The sequence below is a fragment of the Amblyomma maculatum genome, chromosome 11 (genome assembly GCF_055883805.1).
Source record: "Amblyomma maculatum isolate TAMU_Amacu chromosome 11, ASM5588380v1, whole genome shotgun sequence".
Classification (NCBI taxonomy): Eukaryota; Metazoa; Arthropoda; class Arachnida; order Ixodida; family Ixodidae; genus Amblyomma; species Amblyomma maculatum.
Window position 1 is genome coordinate 114,904,633 of NC_139354.1, and position 25,012 is coordinate 114,929,644.

The 25,012-nt window shown below is 47.1% G+C and overlaps 1 protein-coding gene across 1 annotated transcript in view; it reads left to right on the forward strand.

The window, feature by feature from the left end:
- Positions 1-25,012, forward strand: part of LOC146174727 (sodium/iodide cotransporter-like) — an 82,609-nt gene that overhangs the window by 17,938 nt on the left and 39,659 nt on the right. The window contains exons 3-4 of the mRNA XM_084585449.1: positions 11,114-11,179; positions 15,565-15,616. Of these exons, the coding sequence (XP_084441575.1) occupies positions 11,114-11,179; positions 15,565-15,616 (118 nt within the window). The remainder of the gene's footprint in view (positions 1-11,113; positions 11,180-15,564; positions 15,617-25,012) is intronic.

Consider the following 25,012-nt stretch of genomic DNA (forward strand, 5'->3'; position numbering starts at 1 on the left):
CCGTCCAGTGTACTCCTTTCTTGGGCTTTTGTGTCTTTCGCTGGTTCATTATTTACATTTGCATCCAACAAGCCCGAATGGTGAACATTTTAAACATTTTGTTTCGCCCGCTTTCCCTAGCCCCTTGAGAGGAGCCGGGTACGGACGGTGCGAGTCCCAGTAATAAGCAGAGATGTCTTGAAAAGTTAAGAGAGGATATGTGCCTCATCCAAATCGGTAGGGTCTACGTCGAGGGCATGGTTAGTGAGTGCGCAGGCGGCCGAGTTGGCGGCCTCATTTCCCGGTAAGCCCTGGTGGCCTGGAGTCCAAATGGGAAATCAGATATTGGGATCCTGATCCCGAGCTGCTCTCCGAAGTATTCATTGTGCTGTAGGCGTTATCCAGCTCAGCTCATAATCCTGAAAGGGCCCTCGCGAGTAGGACAAGATGAATTTAGATTGAGGGTGGGAGGCAGCCAGGTGGTTGGGGGTCAAAACATTTCTTATATTACAGAGAGGTATATACACAAGGTGGGATGCCTGGACAGGCACTCCATTGGCGTTTAGCGCAGCCCGGGCGCGCTGCGTTAAGACCTTTTGGGCCTCTAGGGTGGAGGAGCGGTTAGGGTCGCCTCCCAGGTCTCTCGGTGGGGGGGGGGGGGCTGTGGATAGGGCACAAACATGGGTTTTTCTGGCAGGCCGACACCATGTGGTATGTGTGCGAGCACACATACCACATGGTGGTATGTATGCTTCCCACAGTGCGAGCACAGCTCTTCAAATTGTGGATAAATATTTTAGAGTACCCGGGCACAACATTCTATTTGTGAGCAGGCGCAGGAGCACCCACTCTTTAGCCTTCCCCAGCCCTTTGCACGGGGTGCGAAGAGTTTGGCGTGTGGATCTATAATATTCACATTTTTTTTTTAATTTGTAAACTGGGCTGAAATCAAAATCTTGGTCCGCGTGAGGTCCCGTTGGAAATGCCCGGAGAGAGAGCGCGCGGGCGGTGGCGTCGGCTGCCTTATTCCCTAGGAGACCTTGGTGACCTGGAGCCCAAACGAGAGACCGGTACGTGGGATCCGAATCTCAACTACGATTTTGGTATGTGTGGTAAGCTAGGGGAGCAGTCTACCCTTGCTGGAAGTTCCGACACGCCCCTCGCGAGTCGGTTATCATGTATTTGGAGGTGGTTTGGTTTTGGTTTTGTGGGGTTTAACGTCCCAAAGCGACTCACGCTATGAGAGACGCCACAGTGGAGGACTCCGGAAATTTCGACCACCTGGGGTTCTTTACCGTGCACTGACATCGCACAGCACACGGGCGCCTTTTGGAGGAGTCAGAGGCCGCAAGGGCGATGGCAACCTCTTCTGCGTGGGTTGGTGACTGGGTCTTGAACGTAAGGCCATCTACTGTTTTGCCCTTGTGGATGACCGCGGCTGTGTACCAACCCTAGGGCTCGGGCCGGGTTTGCTTCCTGGTTTGCTTCCAGGTTTGCTTCCACAATCGCGGTCCAAGGCTTCCGCCCGCGCCAGGCGCTGACCATTATGGTCTTCTTTGGACATGTTGGCGGGGAGAGGCCGCACATGGAGGGCGGCGCGTCTCTATTCTTCGGGAATGCGACATCTCTCCTTGTGAGTTTGGTGTTTTGGATGTGAAGTCGGGCAAGAAGACGGCGACCCAACTCTGTCTTTGTAAGACGAGTGTACTTATTGGTGAGGTGGGCCTCCCGAAGGTCCCTGAAAGTAATCACCACACCTAGGGCCATAAGGCGGCTGGTAGAGGTGGAGACCGGGAGGTCCACTGCTCGTTTCATGATTTTACGGATGATAACTTCGAGAGTATTCTTCTCCTGTTTCCGCAGGTGGATATAGGGAGTCGAACACAAGATTCGACTGGTCACGAATGTTTTCGCCAGCCTCAAGGCGTCCTTGCATCGTAACCCATCACGCTTCTTGGAAATCCGGAGGGCGATGCGGCTCACCTGGTCCGTTACCTGCCTGAGCTTAGCGAGTATTGTGTCGCATTGTCGCTGGTTTCTTATAAAGAGACCAAGAACTCTGATTTTCTTAGATTCTTGAATGGGACCGCTTTGCAACCAGAGACTGATTTGAGTCGAGCATGAGCGCGAGGGGCACAGATGCACAAATTCAGACTTCTGCGGTGAGCATTGGAGACCGCAGCCACGGGCATAGCGGTACACTATGCTAGCAGCCGTTTGCAGGCTGGTCTCCATGTCCCCCAGACGCCCTTGTGCGGCCCAAAGCGGGATATCGTCGGTGTACAGCACGGGCTGCACCCCTTCGACCGCACCCAGCAGAGCAGGTAAGGCCATCATTGCAACATTGAATAGCAGAGGGGACAGCACTGCGCTTTGCGGAGTGTCCCTAGTGCCGAGCAAAAAAGGTCCGTGTTCTTGATCCTGTATTCGGATATAAGACAGTCTGTTTGTGAGAAATTGAGGTAATTGAAAGTGTTCGTACCACAGTACATTTGACTCAAGTGCGTGAGTATCACCTCGTGTGTTACATTGTCGAACGCCCTTTTGAGATCCAGGGCGAGGACGATTTAGTCGTTTTTTGTAAATGTGATGGGGTTCAGTATTTTGTGGTCGAGTTGGAGCTGGACATCCTGTGCGGATCTGTGTGGGCGAAATCCGAGCATGGTGCCCGCGAAAGTGTGTTGTTCAAGGTACTCTGATCCCGCACCATCGCCTCTATCAATTTGCCCACACGAGGTGAGAGAGAAGTTCGGAGCTTGTCCGTGTCGACTGGTTTCCCCGCTTTGGAAATAAAGGTGACGAGAACCGTCTTCTATTTAATGGAAAGGAGGATTTCCTCCGTCCAGATCGCAATGATATAGTCAAGACGGCACTGGTGTGCCGTGTCAGGGAGGTTCGCCAGAAGTTTGATGGTGACCTTGTCTCTGCCCGGCGAAGTGCCCTTCTTCATTTTGGCCAGACTGGCCCGCAGGTCATGGAGCCGGAACGGGTTATCCAACTCCGAGTTTGCCCTGCCTGCATAGGAAGAGGCCGATCCGCGGGGGTGCTGAATTGTGCACAGGTAGCGATCGCGTAGCGCCACTGCCAGCTGAATTGTGTTTCTTTGGAAGGAGTTCATGGCTTTGTGTAGGTGTTTTTGCGTTTCCGTGGTGTCTGTGCTGGATTGATGAGGGCTGGGAAGAGCCGCCATGTACTACGCCTCGACATTTGCCTCGCCGCGTGTTGCAACGGTCCACCCAGTTGGAGTCAGCGAGTTGGACCGCGTACTCTGCTGCCTGCCGGGTGAGATTCGCAATGCGAGCTGTGAGCTTCTTGTTGTGTTTCTGATGCTTCCAGCTGCGCGCCAGGCCACGGCGTGCTTCCCAGAGAAGCAGGAGGTGGTTGTCCACGTCCCTAACTACCTCTGTGAGGCGTATTTGATTCTCATGGGAGTGAAGGTGCGCCATGACTGACTGGGATCAGGTCGTGTAGCCCTGCTTTGTGATGTTCGTGCTAGTTTCTGTTGGGAGATTTTGGCGAAAGGTAGTCCAATTGAGGATGCGGGCTTTCGTTGTGGGGCGCTTCAGGGGGCGTGTGTAAACGGTTGTGTTGAGGATGCAGTTGTTGCTACCGAGGGTCTCCTCGGTGTTGATCCAGTCTGCGTGTCATGTTGCTAGTGAAAGTGAGGTCCGGGCATGTGTCTCAGATCACCAGGGCGATTTCTACCTTGTGGATGATAGTAGTGAGATTCAGCAAGCAGCAGATACCGCACCTTTCCTTCCCTGTAAAACAATTATAGAAGACCGGTGATCTTTGTTTAACAGAGTTCAACGAAACACTGGTTTTTCGACAATGGGCACGCGATGTGCCATGTGCCGCAGCAAAGCTTACGCTTTTGCTTTTCTGTGCAGCAGATTCCGCAGTGCTCTCAGAATGTTTGGGGGCATTCGCCTCTGCGTGCTTGAGCTGTATCTGCACACACACACACACACACACACACACACACACACACACACACACACACACACACACACACACACACACACACACACACACACACACACACACACACACACACACACACACACACACACACACACACACACACACACACACACACACACACACACACACACACACACACACACACACACACACACACACACACACACACACACACACACACACACACACACACACACACACACACACACACACACACACACACACACACACACACACACACACACACACACACACACACACACACACACACACACACACACACACACACACACACACACACACACACACACACACACACACACACGCACGCACACGCGCACACACACACACACACACACACACACACACACACACACACACACACACACACACACACACACACACACACACACACACACACACACACACACACATGGTGTTTCACCTAAGACTGGCTGTACAAAATGTTTAACAATAGGCATGTTAAAATTTTACGCCTATATTTTAACTGTTCTGCTAAGTGTCGAGAAAAATCAGGACCTCTAAAAGGTACTAATAACTCAATGATTAACTAAAATAACTAATAAACTTTTTATTGATACCAACTAGCAGGTACTTTCAAATTCCAACAGTGAGCTCCCTATGTGAGAATGCCAAATAGTATTTTAAACGACACGAAAAGCACATTTCCTAAGCACTGCAGCACTGGCAATTATGGCAAAATTCTAAGCGCGAAAACGAAACCTAGCAGACAAAGCGCTCAATTATGCCCGTCCACGAGTGACGCAGTAGTGACGGCGCCAGGCGAATCGAGCCGTCCGAAGGCGGCAGCTGGCACTCCCGAAATGCCCGTCTGACGCTGCGTCATCCTTTCACTGGCGCGGTTCATCGGCTGTCTGACTGCGCCTAACCGAAGCCTGCCTTGGGGGTATTTCATTTGGAGACATCTTATTTGTACTTCCTTTTGGTTTGCACTGCATGAAGGGTTTTTTGTAGCTCGCTGAGAAGTTTGTTCGTGTACTGGTGCCCAATACTTTGGATAGGATCTCAATTCTTTCGGTAATATTCTAGACTCTTCCTTTCTCTTGGTGATAAAAATTCTAGACAACTTCTTTTCTCTTCGTGATAAATTTAGTTGCTGCTCGTGTTTAACAAAAGTTATTTTGGAGCCTTTTGTTTGATCACTGCACACAATTGTGCTCTTAATATGCTACCCAGTTTCGATGACAATTGAGAATCAGCATCGGAACGGTAAACGCAGAGAGGTTTTGAAAACATAATTTATTGATAAGTTGCGTATCTCAAGGCCGACTACACAGGAACAGTCATTATATATCACTTCTTGAAGTACCTGTTCGAAGTGACCTTCTTGCATTACAACGCACGCCATCAAGCGTTCTTTCACTGATTTCACTGCCCACATAATCATTTCTTGTAGAATGTTTTCAAGTGACGTTTCGATTCTGTTTTAGGTCGTCAAGGATTGCCGGTTCTGATTCGTAAACCTTGCGCTTTAAGTAACAAAAAAAATACCCAAGTGAAACCTGACGAATGCGTTGACCAGGCTATTGGTCTGCAGCGCCCAATCCACTGTTCGGAGAAGGAGCTGTTCAGGAACTGCGCACAGCCTAGGTCGCCGAGTGTGGAGGTGCTCCATCATGCTCAAACCACATTGATCTAAAAGAAATTAGTGCAACTCGGAAAAAAAATTGAAACACCTCTTTAAAATCGCACCAACATCACTCTTGCCAGTGAGATTGATATCAATCAAATAACGGGCAACAATGCTACCCCGGAAAATACCGCGCCATACATTTACTGACCACAGAACCTGATGAGGGTGTGGGTGCAGTCAATTGTGGTTCGTCTGGGACAAGTAGTGTGCGTTATGAACATTGATCATCCGTTCCTGTTGAATTGGGCCTCGTCAGTCCACAAGATATTTCGGAAGATGCTAGGGTTCTGATCACATTGGATTAGGCAACAGTTGCAAAAGTCCAGCCTTTTTTGCTAGTCACTCGCCATCAATTCCTGATGCAGACACAAATGGTAAGGATGGTATTTGCGCGCTGACAGCAGCCACCAAACAGTGGAAGTACTAGCACCGGTCGGTTGGGCTATTCTCGCACGCTGGCTTCTGGCTTCGCGGCGACGTATGGGTTACGTCATCACAGCGGTCCCATGTGATTCAGCTGCTGGTGCTTTCCGCTTCCTTCTTTGCGGCTGCATAGATCCAGTCGTACGGAATCTATTGAAGGTGCTCTTGAAAGTTGATTGTGTATGCACACGAGAAGCAGGATGCTTGGCTTTGTATAACTTGGTGCCAATCTGCTGTTTTTATTTGCACTGATGTAGGCAATAACAACACCTTTCCAGCAGTCGAAAAGTTGCACTGCACTGTCGAAGCCATTTTGCAATTGATACTGTGGCGGTAACAGAAGACGCATTTCAAAAATATGAGCGAAAGAGCAGAAATGAAACATCAAAAGCACAAGTCGTTACCAAGTAAAAAAACGGAAAACTTTAAGTATCGACTTGGGCGATATCTGAGCTTGCAGTAATTTTCTTTCCATTTGCCGCTCTGGGAGACAAAGCTTCAAGTTAAGTGGGAGAGCTCATGTACCCATGCCATCAGCGTTACGCCCGGACCATGACAAGCGTCGCCAGCAATGCGTTGATATCTCAAGATCCTACCAGACGATGAAGAAGCGCCAGGCGCGTATTTCTTTTGCAGCAGCGGCCACCTCCGGACGGCTGGGATGCTGGATGGATGGATGACAACTTTTTTTGTCTACCTTAAATAGAGGCCCCTACTCCCCACGCCCAGCACGCATGCCTAGGGGATGGGGGATGGAGCCTCCGCGACTAAAGGCTAACAAAGAGATTTTCTCTCTTCACGGCCTCGGCACACAGGCGGACGGCTGGTTGCTGTCGATCGGGGTCTTCGCTCCGCAGCAGAGCTTCCCAGCTCTCTCTGCTATTGATGTTTTCCTCGAATCCAGGGGAGTCGACGCATTCCCTTATGACGTGGTCCAGAGTACCCCTCTCCCCACATGCTTTACAAAGATCATTTTCCTATTCCCCTGGTAGTATGTGAAAGACCAATACTGGGTTAACGAAATTGCCAGCTTACAGCCGCCTGCAAGGGTGGAAGAACGGGCTAGTTGGTAATTCATCTTGGAAATCAAACTAGCGCACTTCAAAACAAAGACACAGGAAGAGAACGACAACACAGCGCTGCCATGCGGTCGCCTCTATTACTTAGCTCTTATAGATTATAGATTAAACTGAAAACTACTGCCACCACCGGATAAGGCTGGGAGGCTGGGTTCTCCGTGCGACGTCATGGCTGCGCCACTCGTGGGCGCGCATAATTGCCCGCTTCGACTGCTAGGGTTCGCTTCAGCGCGCCTAAAGCAGACAGACTTGAAAATGCTGCTGTACTTTGCTCCTTTAAAATACTATTTTGGCACAACCACACTGGCAGCTCACTGTTACAATTAAAAAGTACCATTTAGCTGGTATAAATAAAAAGTTATTTAGTCATTTGTAGGTTATATTTAGGTTAATTAGTACCTTTTAGATCTGATTTTTCTCGATACTTCATAAAACAGTTAAAAAAAGAATCGACAACAAAATTGATTATATATATATATATATATATATATATATATATATATATATATATATATATATATATATATATATATATATATATATATATATATATATATATATATATATATATATATATATATATATATATATATATATATATATATATTGTTACGTGCAAAGTCGATGTATTTACAGTGTATTTACGACAGCCTCAAGTGGCATGCAGCAAGCAGCAACACAAAACCAGTCCCACTTCTTCGTCGTCACCTTGTCCCTTCCGCGAGGCAAGAGCAGGAAACACTTCGTCTTCCTCACCGCGTAACATGACCCCCAGCGGTGTAAGCGTCGTCCCGGCGCTAACCTGGCAAAGAAGGCATGAGTGCGTATGGTTTCAGGCGCGAAACATGGACAATGTCAGAAGTGAGCTGAGAGCAGGAGGACGCGGGCACAAGAAGGGCAAGTTCATACGTCACATCAGGGACTTGGCGCACCACCCTATAAGGGCCACTATAGGGGGACAAAGGTTTCTCGGCGAGACAAATGCGGCGTGCAGGAGACCATAAAAAAACCAATGACCCAGGTTCATAGGTTACGTGGCGATGTGGGCTATCGTAGGCAGACTTCTGAGAAGTCTGAGAGGCGAGGAGCCGACTACGGGCTACTTGGCGCGCTTCAGTGGCTTGCGCAATGGCGTCACATGCGTATGTAGTTATGGGGCGGCCAGCAGGAGGAACCAGTGTGTCCGAAGGTAAAGCGGGATGCCGGCGAACGAGTAGGAAGAAGGGTGAATAACCAGTCGTGTCGTGCTTGGAATAATTGTAAGCAAAGGTCACATATGGAAGAGCGAGGTCCCACTCTTGGTGATCAGGTGATACATACATGGATAACATATCCGTAAGTGTGCGGTTGAAGCGCTCGGTAAGCTCATTGGTTTGGGGATGGTACGCGGTCGCGAGCTTATGCTTCGTAGAACATGAGAGCAGGTTGTCTTCAACAACTCGGAACAAAAAGTAGCAGCCCCGGTCGGTGGTTAATTGACGAGGAGCGCCGTGATGGAAAATGACGCTGTGTAGAAGAAAGTCAGCGACATCCGTAGCGCAGCTTGTGGGTAAAGCTCGTGGGTAAAGCTCGTGTGATGGCATAACGTGTTGCATAATCGGTTGCCACTGCGATCCATTTGTGACCCGACCGTGTCGTCGGGAAGGGGCCAAGAAGGTCAAGCCTAACACGATAAAATGGTTCCAGGGGCACGTCAATATGTTGGAGAAGGCCAGCTGGTGGCCGCGATTGTTTTTCTCCTACGCTGATACGTGTCGCAGTCTGCAATGTAGTGCCGGATGCTGCGGTATAGTCGCGGCCAAAAAAAAACGACGCCGTACCCGGTCGTAAGTGCGAGACACACCGAGATGGCCAGCTTTGGGCAGGTCGTGGAGTTCTTCAATAACAGAGCAGCGGAGCTTTTTGGGAATCACCAAGAGGAGGGTAGGACCGTCATTATGAACGTTACGGCGGAAGAGGTCTCCATCTTATACAACGAAAAGTTTCAGAGAAAAATCTGTTCTTCCAGATGTGAGGCCTTCAATGATGGATCTCAAAGATGTATCGTTGCGCTGCTCGCCTGCTATGTTGGCGAGATTGGAGAGGGCGAAGACACAGGGAATTGCCTCTGTGTCACTGAGATCAGGGGGCTCTACAGGATAGCGAGAGAAACAATCAGCATCTTGATGAAGGCACCCCGACTTGTAGAGGACGTTGTAGGAGTATTCTTGAAGGCGCGAAACCCAGCGATCAAGACGACCGGAGGGATCTCTCAGAGATGACAACCAACAGAGCGCATGATGGGTCGGTTGCAACTGAGAATTGACGGCCGAATGAGTAAGGTCGGAATTTAACGACAGCCCATACAAGGGCGAGACACTCGCGCTCAGTAATCGAATCATTGCGTTCGGCGTTGGAGAGAAGGCGGCTAGCATATGCGATGACGCGGTCATGGCCATGTTGGCGTTGATCAAAATCAAAAATGTCTGTGAAAGATGCCAGCAGACGACAGAGTGCTTGAGCTTGTGGAGGAGAAAGTTCCAGATTGATCATCTTGGCGTAGTGTTGTAGACTGGAAACTTCAGATAAAGAGCAGTCAGAAGGGCATTATACCGGTGACCACACAGGAGAGTTCACATTCATTCACAGGACACAGAGTGGCGAGCGAGATGTCTTGCGGGAGGGGCTGGATTTGCGACGAAGTTCAAAACAGGGAGGCATGTTTGGTTCGCGGTCATTGTGACGACGGTATGAGAAAGGGCAACGCTTCAGGTTAGGGGAGCATCAAGGGTTGGGGTACGCGATGAGGAAGACGAAGTGTTTCCTGCTCTTGCCTCGCGGAAAGGACAATGTATGGCGAAGCAGTGGGACTGGTTCCGTGTTGCTGCTTGCTGCTTTGCCGCTTGAGGCTGTTGTAAATACACTCTAAATACATCGAGTTTTCACGTAACAGTATATATATATAAAGATGTGTGTAATTTTGCTTCCGTGCGCTGAAACGGCGAAGTGTGAGAAGCACCATGCCAAAGCTAGTGCAAAAAAAGGCTGCTTAGTGATCTTTAATAATGACATTAGGTCTCAATGAGGCAATCATTTTCTTTTCTTCGATGCTAAGGACAATTTCGTGCAATTTTAGACCGTCGTAAAAAACGCCCTCTCGTCCTTTCTCTATGAACGGGCGTTTGCCCGACAGACGAAAGTAGGAGGCGAAATTATTGTTTAAACAAATTGCATGTAAACGTTTGTCTCGCCACTTGATTTAATCTTGTTATGTCCGCGCTGAATCCTCCTCTTCCTGAGGTGAATGCCTGACCACCGAGATCCGCTCATAATGAACAGTGTAAAACACCGTTCACATTTAGTAAACGGAGGCGACACTAGTGTTCTTTTACTCCTTTTGTTGCTTACAAAACCTACCCTTGCAGGGAAGGTAACGTAATTGGCATGGAATGCGATATTACATCGATACCAGTTCCTTCCAAGCTGTCCACAAGCTTAGTTTAAACAACTAAACTTTTCTTAGCAAGTGGGCAACATTTCCAAGCGCGAAAGATGTGAACAGAAACCCCACCTTGCTGATGGCCCGCGACTCGCTCTGTCGATGCATCTGTGTTTGTCCGTCTGATTCTGCGCTGGGCATGTACGCCTGCGGAAGTGTCATTTTTGTAAGCTATTGCAACAGTATTAGAGCTCGGGACCAGAATTTGTATGAAAATGAAATTTGAACAACTAACCTGCCTTCTTGCTTTGCATTTGCTTCGCTAAATGTTTCGCTTAACGTTCTCAAAAGAACTGGTTGACGATCGCAGTCGTTGAGGCTACACTAGGATCTAGTTCCGATACCAGTAGAGCTAGTAGAGGGCTTGCAAACAAGGTACTTGTTTCTTCCTTGCTAGAAACTGCCTTTACGCTGGTAATGAAAGGGTAACACGTGGATACTCTATGTGTGCTGGGTCATTTCCTGGCTTTATTAATATTTTTCTTTTGCTCGCAGTATCTCCGAATGCGGTATGGAAGCAGCGTGGGTATCGCAGCATCGGTCATATACTTCGTTCTCAGTGTGAGTATAGAATACCAAAAATACAATGCATGGTGCCCTGCTCAATGCTGCGCTTCCTTAGCCCTTCTTGCTTGAACGTTTTTCTGAATCTTGCCGACTCTAATTCGCCTTTTTCACAAGATGTGGCGCCCTCTGGGAGTGGTTGAAAATTTTTCTGCTACTGTTTGAAAACGTCGCTGGGAGACGCAGCTGTATGCGAAATTGCGATGTCTGTACTAGACAGCTATCCCCATCTGTCGCATACGCCTCACACCAATATGAACTGCACATGGCCCCCGAGATCAGCTCCCGCTGCGCCGATCGCGGAGGCCATGAACTGCACATGCGCTGCTGGGGCTGGTGGTTTGTCTTCAACCAGGGGAGGACGCGCATGCGCAGAACGGCCTTGTGAAAAAGGTTAATTGTTAAAGGTATGCCCTTCTAGACAATTGGAAAGCACTGGCGAAAAACAATGACATCAATATCACAACCTTTCTTTCCTAAGTGTTCACCAGCACAATCCTGTTACGAAAAACAAAATGCATAGCAAATCTGAGGCTGACAAAATTCAAGTATATACTAGGTACACATGAAACACATTTTGTATTTCTATGCAAATCTGCTCTCTACCGGTCACAGAAAAGAGAATGGGAGGGGGGACATGTGCCAGCCGCATGTCTTAATTAATGCACGTATGTATGCTACAGGAACCGGCTGAGGAAAAATGGCTCGAATCTAACAAGGAAAGAGAAAGCTCTCTGGCACAATTTCGGCTCACATGTCCTGGAGAATATATGCCCAAGCACAGGCACCTATGCCCACAGGCCGCAGTGCCGAGTCCACCATCGTTGCAAACTTTTTCCAAGGTTTGGTTGCTTGGGAGCCAACCAATCCTGGATAAAGTTCAGTTACACCTACGTGAAATATCTGCTTTTACCGTCCCTAAATAATAGTGACACATATGTTATATCTGTAGAAGAAACATAACACCAAATACAGTAGAGGACGTAGAAGTGTAGGACCGTCCTTAATGCCCTCGTGCTGCTGCATTAATTCTTCTGTACTGTACTTCTGTGTAACATCGCTTACTGATCTGGCGGAGGTGCTGTGTATATGTCCGGTTTAGTAACGTTATTCAGTTTCCTGTAATCAACACAGAACCACAAAGTGTTGTCTTTCTTTTTCACAAGGACCACCTCGCAAAGTAAAAACTTCCACATTACAACAGTGCAGCTTCTACATCCCGAGACGAATCTTAGCGATGAATGTGGTTTTTCTCTGTTTTTTATATGCACGGAGCCCCGCGAAAAATGTAACCAAGATTTCAAAGGTGTCCATATTCTTGCACGACGACTATTTTCGATCGCACAGGTGTCTGTGTAAACATGCGTTTAAAAAACAGTCGCGTAGTGCAAGAGGGCAGAGATTTTACAAAAATGCGCCAGGAGAGATATGAACACATTAAGAATATTTTCCTTGTAGCGAGGCACCGAATGTCACTAACTGCCGGTGCTGCGCAGCTGGGAATAACCTTAGTTGGTTTCAGGCGTGACCGAAATATAGAGAGCTGGATGACTTCAAAGAAAGGATAGCTTTGTGTCTGATTTTCGAGCGAAAGTTCTGCTCTACGCACAAGTCCCGAGAGAGAAAAAGAGTTTCCGCTCTTAATGACAGCAAGATCATGGGAGACTGAACCTCAGGGTGACCCCCATACAGGGGTGATCTCCAAGGTCAAATTAACAAGAGCTTCCTGTGCGGTTCTCTCCTCCCTGTGCAGCAATTGTTTCCAGCTCTGTACGTTAGAATCTTGTAGGAGCTTGCGAGATGGAGACTCCACCTCAAATCACCATCAGATAAAATTGTCAGGAACGGCAAATCCAAGATCACAAGTCGCTCTCTTTCTGCCTCGCAGAGCAACGCGATGAACTGTAAAGTGCTGTGGCTCTTAGAGCGCCGCAGCAGAGCTAGGAAGTCTTTTACATAAGGGGCACGATCTAGTGGCGTATAGTGTGGTTCAGACGCCTATCAATCTATATTGGACTGATAAGAAATCTGTGTTTCCTTTCAGCCAACTAGGAAACTTAGCCAAAAAATGCCGAGAATTTTCGCTAAAGTTCTATCTTGCGAGAGTGGAATCGCATCTTTTTTGCTCCTCCGTCGCCAGCTATTGCGTATTCGGTTAAAATGAGTTACATATTCCCAACAATTAAATCTAGTTTTAATATCGTTTATGGCGAAACGTGAGAGACCGAAGGTGTTACGAGCATCTGAAACACCACAAGAAGAGCCTCCGAGGCTGCAGGCTGACCGTGATCGCGAACATGTCAAACGCGCTATTCATACGGAACATCGTACAGCTTTGCCACTGCCGCTGGCGTAACCAATCTAAAACATGCCCCTTTTTTCAGCGATTTTTACGCCCCTGGAAGGCCAACTGAACTTCCTCTTCTTTGACATGCGAGTAACTTTGGAGTGCAGCAGAGGCACCGATCTTGGCATTGCGCACGGTGAACATAGCTGATGCAAACCCCTATGTAGAATCTGATTCGACCTCATTCGTCCGTCTGCACCGAAGTTACTGTATCACATTTAAGTTTGCAAACTCTGCCGCCGCTGTTGTCACCATTCCTTGTCCCGCCGAGCAGGGTTGCACTTGTCGCTGTTTGACCTGCCTGAAAGCCTCCGGCCTCACCACCTTGCCCACTCCACCATTCAACGTATGGCATGCTCTTGTCCCGGACTGATTTTTTTTGCCTTCAGCTGTTTTGTATGTTGATTGCAACCCTCGTCAGTCCTCGCAATGTTTATGTAAATGTGTAGAGAGACGCAGCACGTACCGATTGTGCGACATGATCTTTCATTGCCACTCAACTCAGCGGCGTCCGCGCGCCCAAACGTCGCAGATTCGTGAGGCGCAGCTCACGTGGTCTACACTACGTTTCAACTAAACCCATTGATACCAACAAACAGGGTATTTTCAAGGCAGAGCTCATGTACTCCGAAAACTGGATTTGAAGCTCGGAAAGATCCGTATTGTAACCAATTGGGGTCAAAACAATTGCTGTAACATACGACAATTTTTCAGACTTTATTTCTGTTCGCACTCTAGATTAATTCAATCTGTACAGAAGATATAAATATGTTAAATATGTTGCCACGTTAATGGCAAACTTTGAACTTAAATCAGGTCGTCGGTACACTGTGTGCTTATTCTAGTTTTCTTGACATGGCCACGAAGTGCGTGATCACTGTCTTCATGCTTCGTTTAATTGCCTCAATTATTGTTGTTTGCTTTAGCAAATATGGGCAGAAAGCCGTCAAAAATACTTTTTTACTATTTTACAACGCAGCTAATATGCGCCATTCATCGGTTGGGCTGCATTACCGTCGTTGTCATAGTAACTGAGCCGAAGTGACCAGCTGAAGAAATATTTTCAATAAGGAAAGAGAGAAGAGCCACAAGCTCTGCACCGATCAAACGTGTCTTTTCTTTCTCTTCTTCTGAGAAATTATGTTTGGCTAGTGAGAAAAATGAAGTGTGCTTTGATAACGTTGCGTTGATGTCGTAGTAACCGAGCGAAATGGAGTCACGAGACAAAGGAAATTTCTCCAAAAAAGAGAAAAAAGCCCAGATCCCTGTTCGTCGTAGCTCTCCTTTTTCTTATTAGTAGATATCCTGTTTGGCTGACGAGCCACAAGTAATGTCTCACAAAAAAAGAGAGAAAAGCGAAGAACTCTGTGTTTGTCCCTAGTAGCTCTTCTTTCTCTAATTAGTAGATACCCTGTTTGGCTCGAGAGGAAAATAAAGGGTGTCTTGAACCTGCTCCTAGACACACACAAGAATCCTCAAATTCTTTACCTAAGTATATCGCAAAAATGGTTCATCAGCCGCGCACAAATTTCTTATTAAAGAGTGTCGTAATCGCGCTTAAAACTTTTTGCTGCTAGAGTGACATAGCCGCAAGTATAGTAGAACAGTGCTTTCCTAAGCCGTGGATGTTCTTTTTTTATTGCAATTACTCACGGTCTGTTTTACGAAACGAGGCTTGAACCTGTAAAGTAGATTAATGGCCACAAGTTTTAGAGCCCCCCCCCCCCCCTCCCTACCAGGAAATAAACCCTATTCTGATTTATTGCGTTCATTCCAGCCTTTTTCGCTCTTTGATTTTGGCGCCTACCTTTGTTTCCGATCACCTGTGGTCCCATTCAGAGGTGCATTGTAACTTCCTTTTGCTCACGCTATAAAAGGGATGAAATAAAGCTCGCACTGTTCATCAATCATCTTTACAACCGTACTACCTGATGTGATCTTTTGAGACGCCCTACTTCCCGTATCTATTGCGCTGTACTAATATACAGCCGGATTTATAGCTTACTAACTCTTGTAATATATTTCCTGTTTACAGCAAACCTTGGGTGCGGTTACCATCTATGCGGCCGCCGAGGCCATGGCAACGAGTAAGCACCGATACTGCCTGATTTCATTTCCCTTAAAGAGGCTGAATTGTTATGCAGCTTGCCTCTCAGGTTTATTGCTCGGCAAGCCCCTCACCACTTACAAAATTTGTGCAATCTTCGTAATAGCGGAATCAATTATGCGTATTGACCCCACCGGGGCGGGGCAGTGTTATCAGTTTAGAGCATACAAGTGTGGGCTCAGTTATTTGCAAGGGATTCGCAATGGCGTACAGAGGGTACGCGACGAGCCTGATAGTAAATAAGAGGATAGGAGAGCGCATCCATGTGCAACGCTCTTTACGTCAAGGCTGCCCCCTGTCGCCATTGGCTTTTATGCTTGTATATTAAAACATTTTGTCTGAGCATTACACACAGCGGCAGTGTCCGAGGTTTTCGTTTGCATGCAGCAGAGGTCCGCATACTCGCGTATGCCGATGACATTGCCGTCTTCTGTACCGACTACGAAAGCATTTGCAGTGTTGTCAAATTGGGGAAGGACTTCTGTTCTGTCATTGGTAATGCTGTGAACTGGAATAAGTGGTGTCTGGGTTTCTGGCATCGAGAGTGGCACACAACCACTGCGAATTTCGTGAACATGTCTTGGGTAACAACCCCAGTGAAGTAGTTAGGAGGGCCACTGGAAAACTACCGAGACAGTGAGTCATATTGGAACCAGCAGGTTTTAGAAGTACTGTCACGATCACAATATTGCGGGACGTGGGAGAGCGCGGCAAAACTGCGTTCTGCGCCTTCTAACGGCGCCCGCCCGCTCCAGTTACCCTCGCAGGCTTCTCTGTACCCTTACTCCTACCTTGCGCTCAGCAGACGCAGATCGAAACCGGCGCCAGGTGACGCCACTTTCGATCTGCGTTTGCTGAGCGCAAAGTAGGAGTAAGGGTACAGAGAAGCCTGCGAGGGTAACTGGAGCAGACGGGCGCCGTTAGAAGGCGCAGAACGCAGTTTTGCCACGCTCTCCCACGTCCCGCAATATTGTGATCATGACAGTACGTGAGAAGGCCGACAGAATAAAAGGATTCTGTTGGTCTATATTAGCACGTGCTACGATTTGTAATTTGTTTCTTGTTACCAAGATATGGTACGTACGTGTTACAAATACTGCAATGTTCTCGCGTGAATGTGAAGAGATTTCACCGAGTGTTCGCCATATTTGTGTGGGAAAGTACTTGGGAGCGCACCCGCCGATCCAGCTTGTTTCATCGCGTCCGCTCTGGAGGAGTTAGTTTGGTGCATTTGTATTTGCGCCAAGTGGTTAACCCAAGTGGTATGTTCTTTCGCTATACGAAGGATCCATTTTTACGAACTCTGTGTCAGGTTAGGTTAAACTGAGGGCTACCAGATTTAGTTGCAAGTTCGCCGAGCATGCAAGGGAGGATTTTAGGAACCTTTAAGGAAGTGAACCTGTCATGGCGTGTACTGCAAGGCCGTTTTTCGCTTGAATATTTATCAACTGTGACGCGAAGAAAAAAAAACTTATAAGGACTTGTGCGATGTCTTTCTCCCGATCCCATTGTACAGATCGTTGTACTGGGCAGGTCCATGGAAGTCAGTCCTTAAACGAGTAAAAAATATGGCTGTACCAGGGGGAGCAAAAAGTTTCTTTTTCAAGCTCCATAGTAACACACTAGAAGTTAAGACTGATTTAGATACGAAAGATGTTTTTGTACCTTGGGGATATCACTGTTTCATATGCCGCAAACCGGAAGCTATCGAACACGTTTTCTTAGACTCTTGGGAAGCCTTTTTCTTCTGGAACATTCCACAACGAACAATTAAAAAGGTCTACCCGTGGATGCATTCGGAATTCGATTTTCACCAATTGTAGATGATGACGGGCTACTACTGGACATGATCATGCTTTTGGGCCTGCACAGTATCTGGTGATCCATAGTGGCTTTCAGGCATGCAGACGATGGTACGAGGTAAATACGGCAGTATTTTGCGAAGCAGTTGCGAGTGTTATTGAAGTTTTCAAGGCACAACGCGAAGTACCTGAGTGGCTTCCGAGAATGGAAGTGTTGCTGCAAATGGACTGATTTGTAATGGATCACGCAGCCCAAATCGCGTGGTTTTAACCCATTTGGTGTGTTTGTCGCGTAATATTCTGTGTGTGTGTGTGTGTGTGTGTGTGTGTGTGTGTGTGTGTGTGTGTGTGTGTGTGTGTGTGTGTGTGTGTGTGTGTGTGTGTGTGTGTGTGTGTGTGTGTGTGTGTGTGTGTGTGTGTGTGTGTGTGTGTGTGTGTGTGTGTGTGTGTGTGTGTGTGTGTGTGTGTGTGTGTGTGTGTGTGTGTGTGTGTGTGTGTGTGTGTGTGTGTGTGTGTGTGTGTGTGTGTGTGTGTGTGTGTGTGTGTGTGTGTGTGTGTGTGTGTGTGTGTGTGTGTGTGTGTGTGTGTGTGTGTGTGTGTGTGTGTGTGTGTGTGTGTGTGTGTGTGTGTGTGTGTGTGTGTGTGTGTGTGTGTGTGTGTGTGTGTGTGTGTGTGTGTGTGTGTGTGTGTGTGTGTGTGTGTGTGTGTGTGTGTGTGTGTGTGTGTGTGTGTGTGTGTGTGTGTGTGTGTGTGTGTGTGTGTGTGTGTGTGTGTGTGTGTGTGTGTGTGTGTGTAGTAATGTTCTTTATGTGTAAAATCTGATAATAAATTTGGCGATAAAGAAAAAAAAGGGGATGGTGCAGGGGTTAGGGCGCTCGAAAACTGTGCTCAGGGATGCAGGAACGACCCCCAGCCTCGGCGGCCGCATTTCCATGGAGGCGAAAAGCAAGGCGCCCGTGGGCTGTGCGATGTCAGTGCTCGTCAAAAAACCCCAGGAGGTCGAAGATTCCGGCGTTCTCCACTACGGCGTCTCTCATAGCCTGAGTCGCTTTGGGACGTTAAACCCCCCAAACCAAACCGAACCAAATTATACATATTGCCTCTTCCATGACTGTTTACTGTAATGTATAGTGCAAGAACAGCTCTGTACAAAATTCATTATCTCTAGCTGCCGAAAACAGTGCATTTCGCCAGCGCAAGCAGTCTTCTACGATATATACTGTGCAGCTTCTTAGGATATGCATAGGTTTCCGCATTTTGTGTATTTATGTTTTTTTTTCGTTTCAAGGTGATTTACCTTTATTTATATTTCCTTTTGATTGGAAATCGAGGCTTCCGCTTTAAAGCGAGTGCATAAGCGTTGGCAAAATATGATTCTGCTTACATCTCAACTTTGGCGAACACGTAAGGAAGAGTCTATGGAATGCGTTATTACACCGATGAATGCGAATAATTGAAAAAGGACTGTTTTAGGTACCTAAAATATAACGTTCAGGTTTGATGGCCACCGCTACACCTTTTGAAGGGAAGCCTCGTCCTGCCCTCGAGCACTATAGGCCACATTTAATGATAATTACACGTCACCGAAACATTTCAATGTAAAATGATAAGAGTTATATCAGCTATCGGAGCGTATTCTGTACGCCTCCGTAAATTCTGGCCAGAAAACACATTCTACATTTCTTCGCGGCAGGAAAGGGACAAGAAGAGCAAGAAACGTTTTTGGCAATACCTGTCAATTCATCTGTGCACTCTCCAGAACCAGCTGAAGCAAATTTCATCGCGTGGATTTCTATCCAGAGTGTTTCATATAACAAAATAAAAATTCATAAATATGAGGACTTGAACTACAGAAAAATGTTTGCAGTGGAAAACTAGTAGCCTGGGCGGACAAAATATACCGGGCGACTCCTCCAACTAGAACCTAACTGCTACAACTCCCTAGTTACATCTTAATAAACACATTTCAGTAGTCAATGTCATGGAGAAATCAAGGCATGAACAATTCGATGCCCCACAGTTTTTAAACGAAGAAAGACGTTTTTACTAAAGCCACGCAGCGCGGAAAAGTCGGGCGCTTTTTCGGCAAACATGCGGAAAACATCGCACTAGACGTGCAGGAAACTTGCTGCAGGTTGGACATTCACTGCTGACGTATTCCAGTGACTGATGTGCTAATTTCGAACTAGTTGCACTGCTGTGCAGCTGCACGCACAATACTTTTTTCCATCTCTGTCAAAAAATAACGGCCTCGCAGCTGGCAATGAGTGCTTTTTTTTTTCAGCAAGCTGCGAAACAAAATGTTGACATGGCGTGACCCAATAGTGAGAGCGATTGGAATAGGGCGCCAAAATCCGATCACTACAAAGCGTCATCAGCAGATGTCGCGCCTGCACAGAGCTTCGTCCGCATGTAATGCACTCAGTTTTTGTTTCGTGCTTGAAAAAAGGGCATCAATTCCTCACATTGCAGAACATCACGAAATAAGTTTCTGGCAGCTTATAACACTGTTCTGGCGTCGTCTTGTGCACGTCTTCAAATTTTCCATTGCTTTACTAAGATCCGGACTGCGTTAATTAAAAGTTTCATTAGTGCGTTTCAGTCAGTTCGATGTATCAGGAGAGTTTTCATGTAAACAGTGCCCTCGAGTGCTGAGAGTTTGCTACTGCAGATTTCGTTTCTCCGTTTCGCACTCTTTATGTTCAAGAATTCGGAAAGCGAGCACCCTGTTTAGTGAGAATCCAAAAGATGACATAGCCCTCGGTAAGCAAAAATGAATCCACTGAAGTCATTTTCTATTCACGTCGGTACGCGCTTCCTGGCCTGTTTCATAGATGCAGCTTCACTGCTGTGAAAATTAGCTAGGTGTTCTCAGCCAAGAAAATGCACTTCGCAAAAACTACAGCAGTGCCTTAGAGGCTAGCGAGTACCGCCCACATCTTTTGAGCTGTGCCGTTCACGAGTTGCTTGATTCATTTGCAGTCATACAGGCCAGGACTTCAAGAAATAATTAGATAGGATGACAAATACTTTGTCAAGTTGCGGAACTAGCAATCCGAAAGATGCTTAAGCAACGCGAAATTCGCGGCGAAATTTAAGAGCATTCCTGGTGCACGAATGACATAGTCGTGAAAGCATTGATAGGCGGCACCTTTGTAGGCAGCGTCGAACCAACGTATAGAAGATGGCAAATGTCTCTCACTGCGGGAAAATAAACACATGAGTGGCTTCTTTCGCGTTTCATGCACTGTGTATACAATATCAAGCCTGAGACTCCAACTGAGATGTTTCTTTAGTGTTGTAGAATTAAAGGTACAGCTTTTTGAAGTAAAAGGTGCATACTGGTATGGTAAGAGAAAAGAACGAGCAGGGAAAGTCTTCTTGATAGAAAGATATAACCAAAATGTATAAACAGTACATACTTGCCGCTGTGTTCTCTGTCAATGAGAAAGAAAAGTACAGCAGATGAATACGCATAATATATACAGCTGCTTTTCTATTTTTTCCAAGGGCAGCTGAAATTCGAGCTTTTACTATTTTTGGCACTGAAAAAAGTTGTCCTCGGGAGTTGCTTTTCCGTGTTTTCGGCTCATATCCAAAAAACATAACTCTAGGTATACTATTACGGGGCGGCGAGGCGATGAACACAAAAAAAAAAACAGAACAGAAAGATGATGTCCGATGACTGTGAGATGACTTTAATGAAGCTCGGCGGGCCTAGTGCAAGTGCTCCTGCCCACGCCACTGCCCGCTTAATCCTCGTCCGTAACATTACGCGTGACCACCGAGCGATTGTCCTCATCGTGGACGAGAAAGTTGGTCAATCTCGATGAGATCCATGGCATGACGATGGGTTTGACTGGATGTATGAAGACAGAAGCAGAAGAATGAAGACGACAGCAGCTTGTCACCACGATGATTGCCGCACGAAGCCTGGCCCAGGACACTTTCTGGAAACAGGTCACCAAGATCCGAAGGCCGAGTCCCAGGCACGCACTGTATGGCATGGTCAGGAATCATGTGTTCATATGTGGCGGCGATTTGGGTCACTGGGGTCTTTGGTCGGCACATCGGGTCAGAGGGGTCACATGGTCATTCGGCTCTCTCGTTATGTCTTGTGGTCGTGTGGGTGACATCTCGGGTCAGTCTCTCGTCGTGTCTTTTGGTCGAGGCAGGGACGGGACGGTGAAAAGGAGAGGTCGCGTCGGGTACGGCAGGCTGGGGACCAGACATGCGATGCTTCTTAACCTTCTGCCGATGGCACAAGAAGCAGGGCGCCGAAGTTTTGGGCCAGGATGAGGAGTGGGGGTGAAAGTACCTAGAACCTGCACTAAAATGTTAGGGGTAGCAAGCCGATGAACACGAAGATCCGAGAACATAGAGATGATGTCCGATCACCGTGAGATGGCTTCTGTGAATCCGAGAGGGCCGAGTGTGAGAGCTCTTGCGCCACTGCTAGCTTCTTCCTCGTCCGCAACAATATTTCTGCGTGTTCTAATGTTTTCTACTTAGACCACGTATCCAAGTTAAAGTTCACTCCCTTTTTATGTATTTCATATTAAAGCTGCTGATTTTCCTTGCATTTCCTATTTGATGCTGATATGTCAGTCAAGGTAGAGGCTATTTCCCAACTCGAAACTTCTGACAGGCCTTCAAGCCTGCCCGCGCAAAGTGAGAACAATAAATGTTACAAAGGAGGAGGTGTGCAGGAGAGAAGGGCGCCTTCAGCAACGCGCTCTGCCATAAGAGCATTACAGTGATGAAGCGAACAAATGAAGTAATAGATTCAAGTCTGCCGCGCACACACGCGCTCCATAGCAGTACACTATGCACAATACGAAAACGTTACTTTCTATACGCATGATCAGCTCAATTATCAATTTTGGTGAAATCACATGAGTTCAAAAATAGAAATCACTCTAAGGGACAGGTACAGGAGGCTGTACAAAGCAGGTGTCGAACCTATCTGCGATCTGGCAAATGACTTCTGCAAAAGCTTTTGTGAAATAAGACGGAAGATACCTAACCCTTACGTTACGCCTACCGGATGTATACGCTACGCTTTCGTCGCCAGCGGTTTCACGGTGGCCATTTTGGGACTGCGTGCGGCTTCCCATCAGAAATTTCTTGCCAGGATATCGAATTCATGCACTTCATCTTGCCGGATTTGAAAGCGAATAAGGTTGCCACCACATCCTTTGTTGTTCAAGGTCAATGAAGGAAGCTCTGAGGGAGTAGCGGCATTTGGGAGTTTCGAAACATAGGCGCACAATACAAAACGGCGAAATTTAGACACCCGCCAAGCTTGCTCAGTACATGGTCAAGATGATCGGCTGGTGACTGCATGCAGTTACCGATTCAGAACTGGACGGCGGCGGCCGTGTTCCAATGGCTGCGAAGGTAAATGGCGCTTGTGTGCTGTGGTATAAGCGCACTGCAAAAATTGTAAGTTGTGAATTGGTTTACATTGAAAGAAAAGGAGCAGTATCTACCATATGTTTTCTCTGGACACCTCAACGGTGCCGTAAGCGGTTCGAGCCTGGGTAGTCCGGAGCAGTAGTCGGAGGGCAGTAGTCGGGGAGCAGTAGTCTGGCATCTTAACCACTGTGCCACAGCGGTGGGGCTCTTGGCCCACGAAAGGTTGATTCAGGGAGCCACACATTTGGGTGTTATAACCTGATCGGAGCGAATGGAAAAGGCGCTGTAACGCACTTCTCAGCGCGTACACCAACCACGCCGTGAAGGCGGTGCCTCAAGGAAGAAGGAGTAAAGAAAAGAAAAGAGAAAGAGCAACTCCAACGAAAGGCTCGCTACATTTCGAGAAATTAGTTGTGTATTTTGCAGTTAAAAAAGATATACTTTATTTAGCACCTTGAAACGTTGAAATTATGTTTATATAAACAGCGCCAAGGACAGATAAAAGGAAAGACGCATGGGGTCAATTCGCAACTTAACGCTACTACAGCCAATTAAAAGAACATACCTACCAGCGAGTTAAAGCTACGAAATTATGGCTTGCTGACACATTTGTCCTCTTGTAATCTATGATGCCTTGATGATTTTCTCTTTTTATTTTAACGTAGAAAATCGTCAAACTGTATGCGGCAAAATTGTAGGGCAATCTTAAAAATATTTGCCGTGAATGAGCAATCTTAAACACAACAAATTTCTAATATTCCTTAATGCTCCCTGGAACCTTATTAATATTATGGCCAGTATAAAAGTGTATGGCTTCTCGCATGACAAAGGGCTCTAATAAAACGCCTGCATATTTCAAGGTCCGAATACCTCATGTAGTAATTGTACCCTACCCTTGCGTCATTTCTGAAACTCATTAGACACCTTTAGTTTAGAGATATCTCTTACCGCTACTTTCTACCGCATGATTGGCCTCTGGGTGCCGAATCCACCGGCATTTCACGGGAATATGGCGTCATCTGTTGTCATCAGGGTTATCTGCGCATGCGTATTGATACGCGCGCGGTAGCGGTAGGCGGTGGCGGCCAGCGGTAGCGCTAAACTAAGTCTCTATTAACTGATCTACTCAGGCGCCACAAATGCTTCCAGTTTTAAGCGTGTATGAGAGCAGACTTACATCCCGGAACAAATAGTTTACTTAACGCTGCGAGCGGCACGGTGAAGCAAAACTGCCTTGCAGTTCCATCTTCAGGCGACATATGGGATCTGGGCAGCCGATGCAGCCCCTTTTCTAGCTGCAAACATATCTCTCGAATCGCTTATAATGTAAAGAATGCGTGTTCGCCCTTTAGTTTACTATAAATTACTTTACTATATTTTACTTTATCCTTTTATGCCGCCCGCCAGAGGCATGCCTCTGAGGATGACCTCGATGTATGCGACTAAAGTGTACATAGGTGTAACGAACCGCACGAAAGTGCCACGTGGGGAGGACTGCAATGTATTCGGCTCAGGCTTTTTTAAAATTTAACGCACCGTGCAAAAGTGCCTCTTGAAGATGACCGTGATGTATGCGACTCAAGTTTACATTTGTTTAAAGCACTGTACAAATGGGCTTCATGAGGAGGACCACCATGCATGCGACTCAAGTATCCATACGTTTAACTCACCATGCGAAAGTGTAATCGTGACTTCGGAGTAACATGTCTAAATAAGGATCCAAGGATCCTCGAGGCTGGGTTCTTATCACATCCTTCGTCTCTAAAGCAAAGTTAGCGTCACCATTGATCGTCATGAGCTTGAAGAGTCCTCATTAGGAGCACGGCTAAATCCATCCAGCTAGCCGGTAATCTTTTCGCACTCAAATGAAGTCATGCCATGTACAAAGGGAACCAAGAGCTCCTTTGCAGAACTTGTGCAGCTCAATTAAGCGAACTTGTGCTGATATGGTCGTTCAATGGAAAGCACTGTTAACTCGCAACAATTCCGCTGCAGAAGCGAAGGGCTTCGGTAGCACTGTTAACTCGCAACAATTCCGCTGCAGAAGCGAAGGGCTTCGGTAGGGTTGATATGGTTGCGCGAATTGACTGCACTCTTCCAAAGCGGAGAACGACAGTCGCGACTCCCTCTTCTCCGCTAGTATTAGCACCATGGCT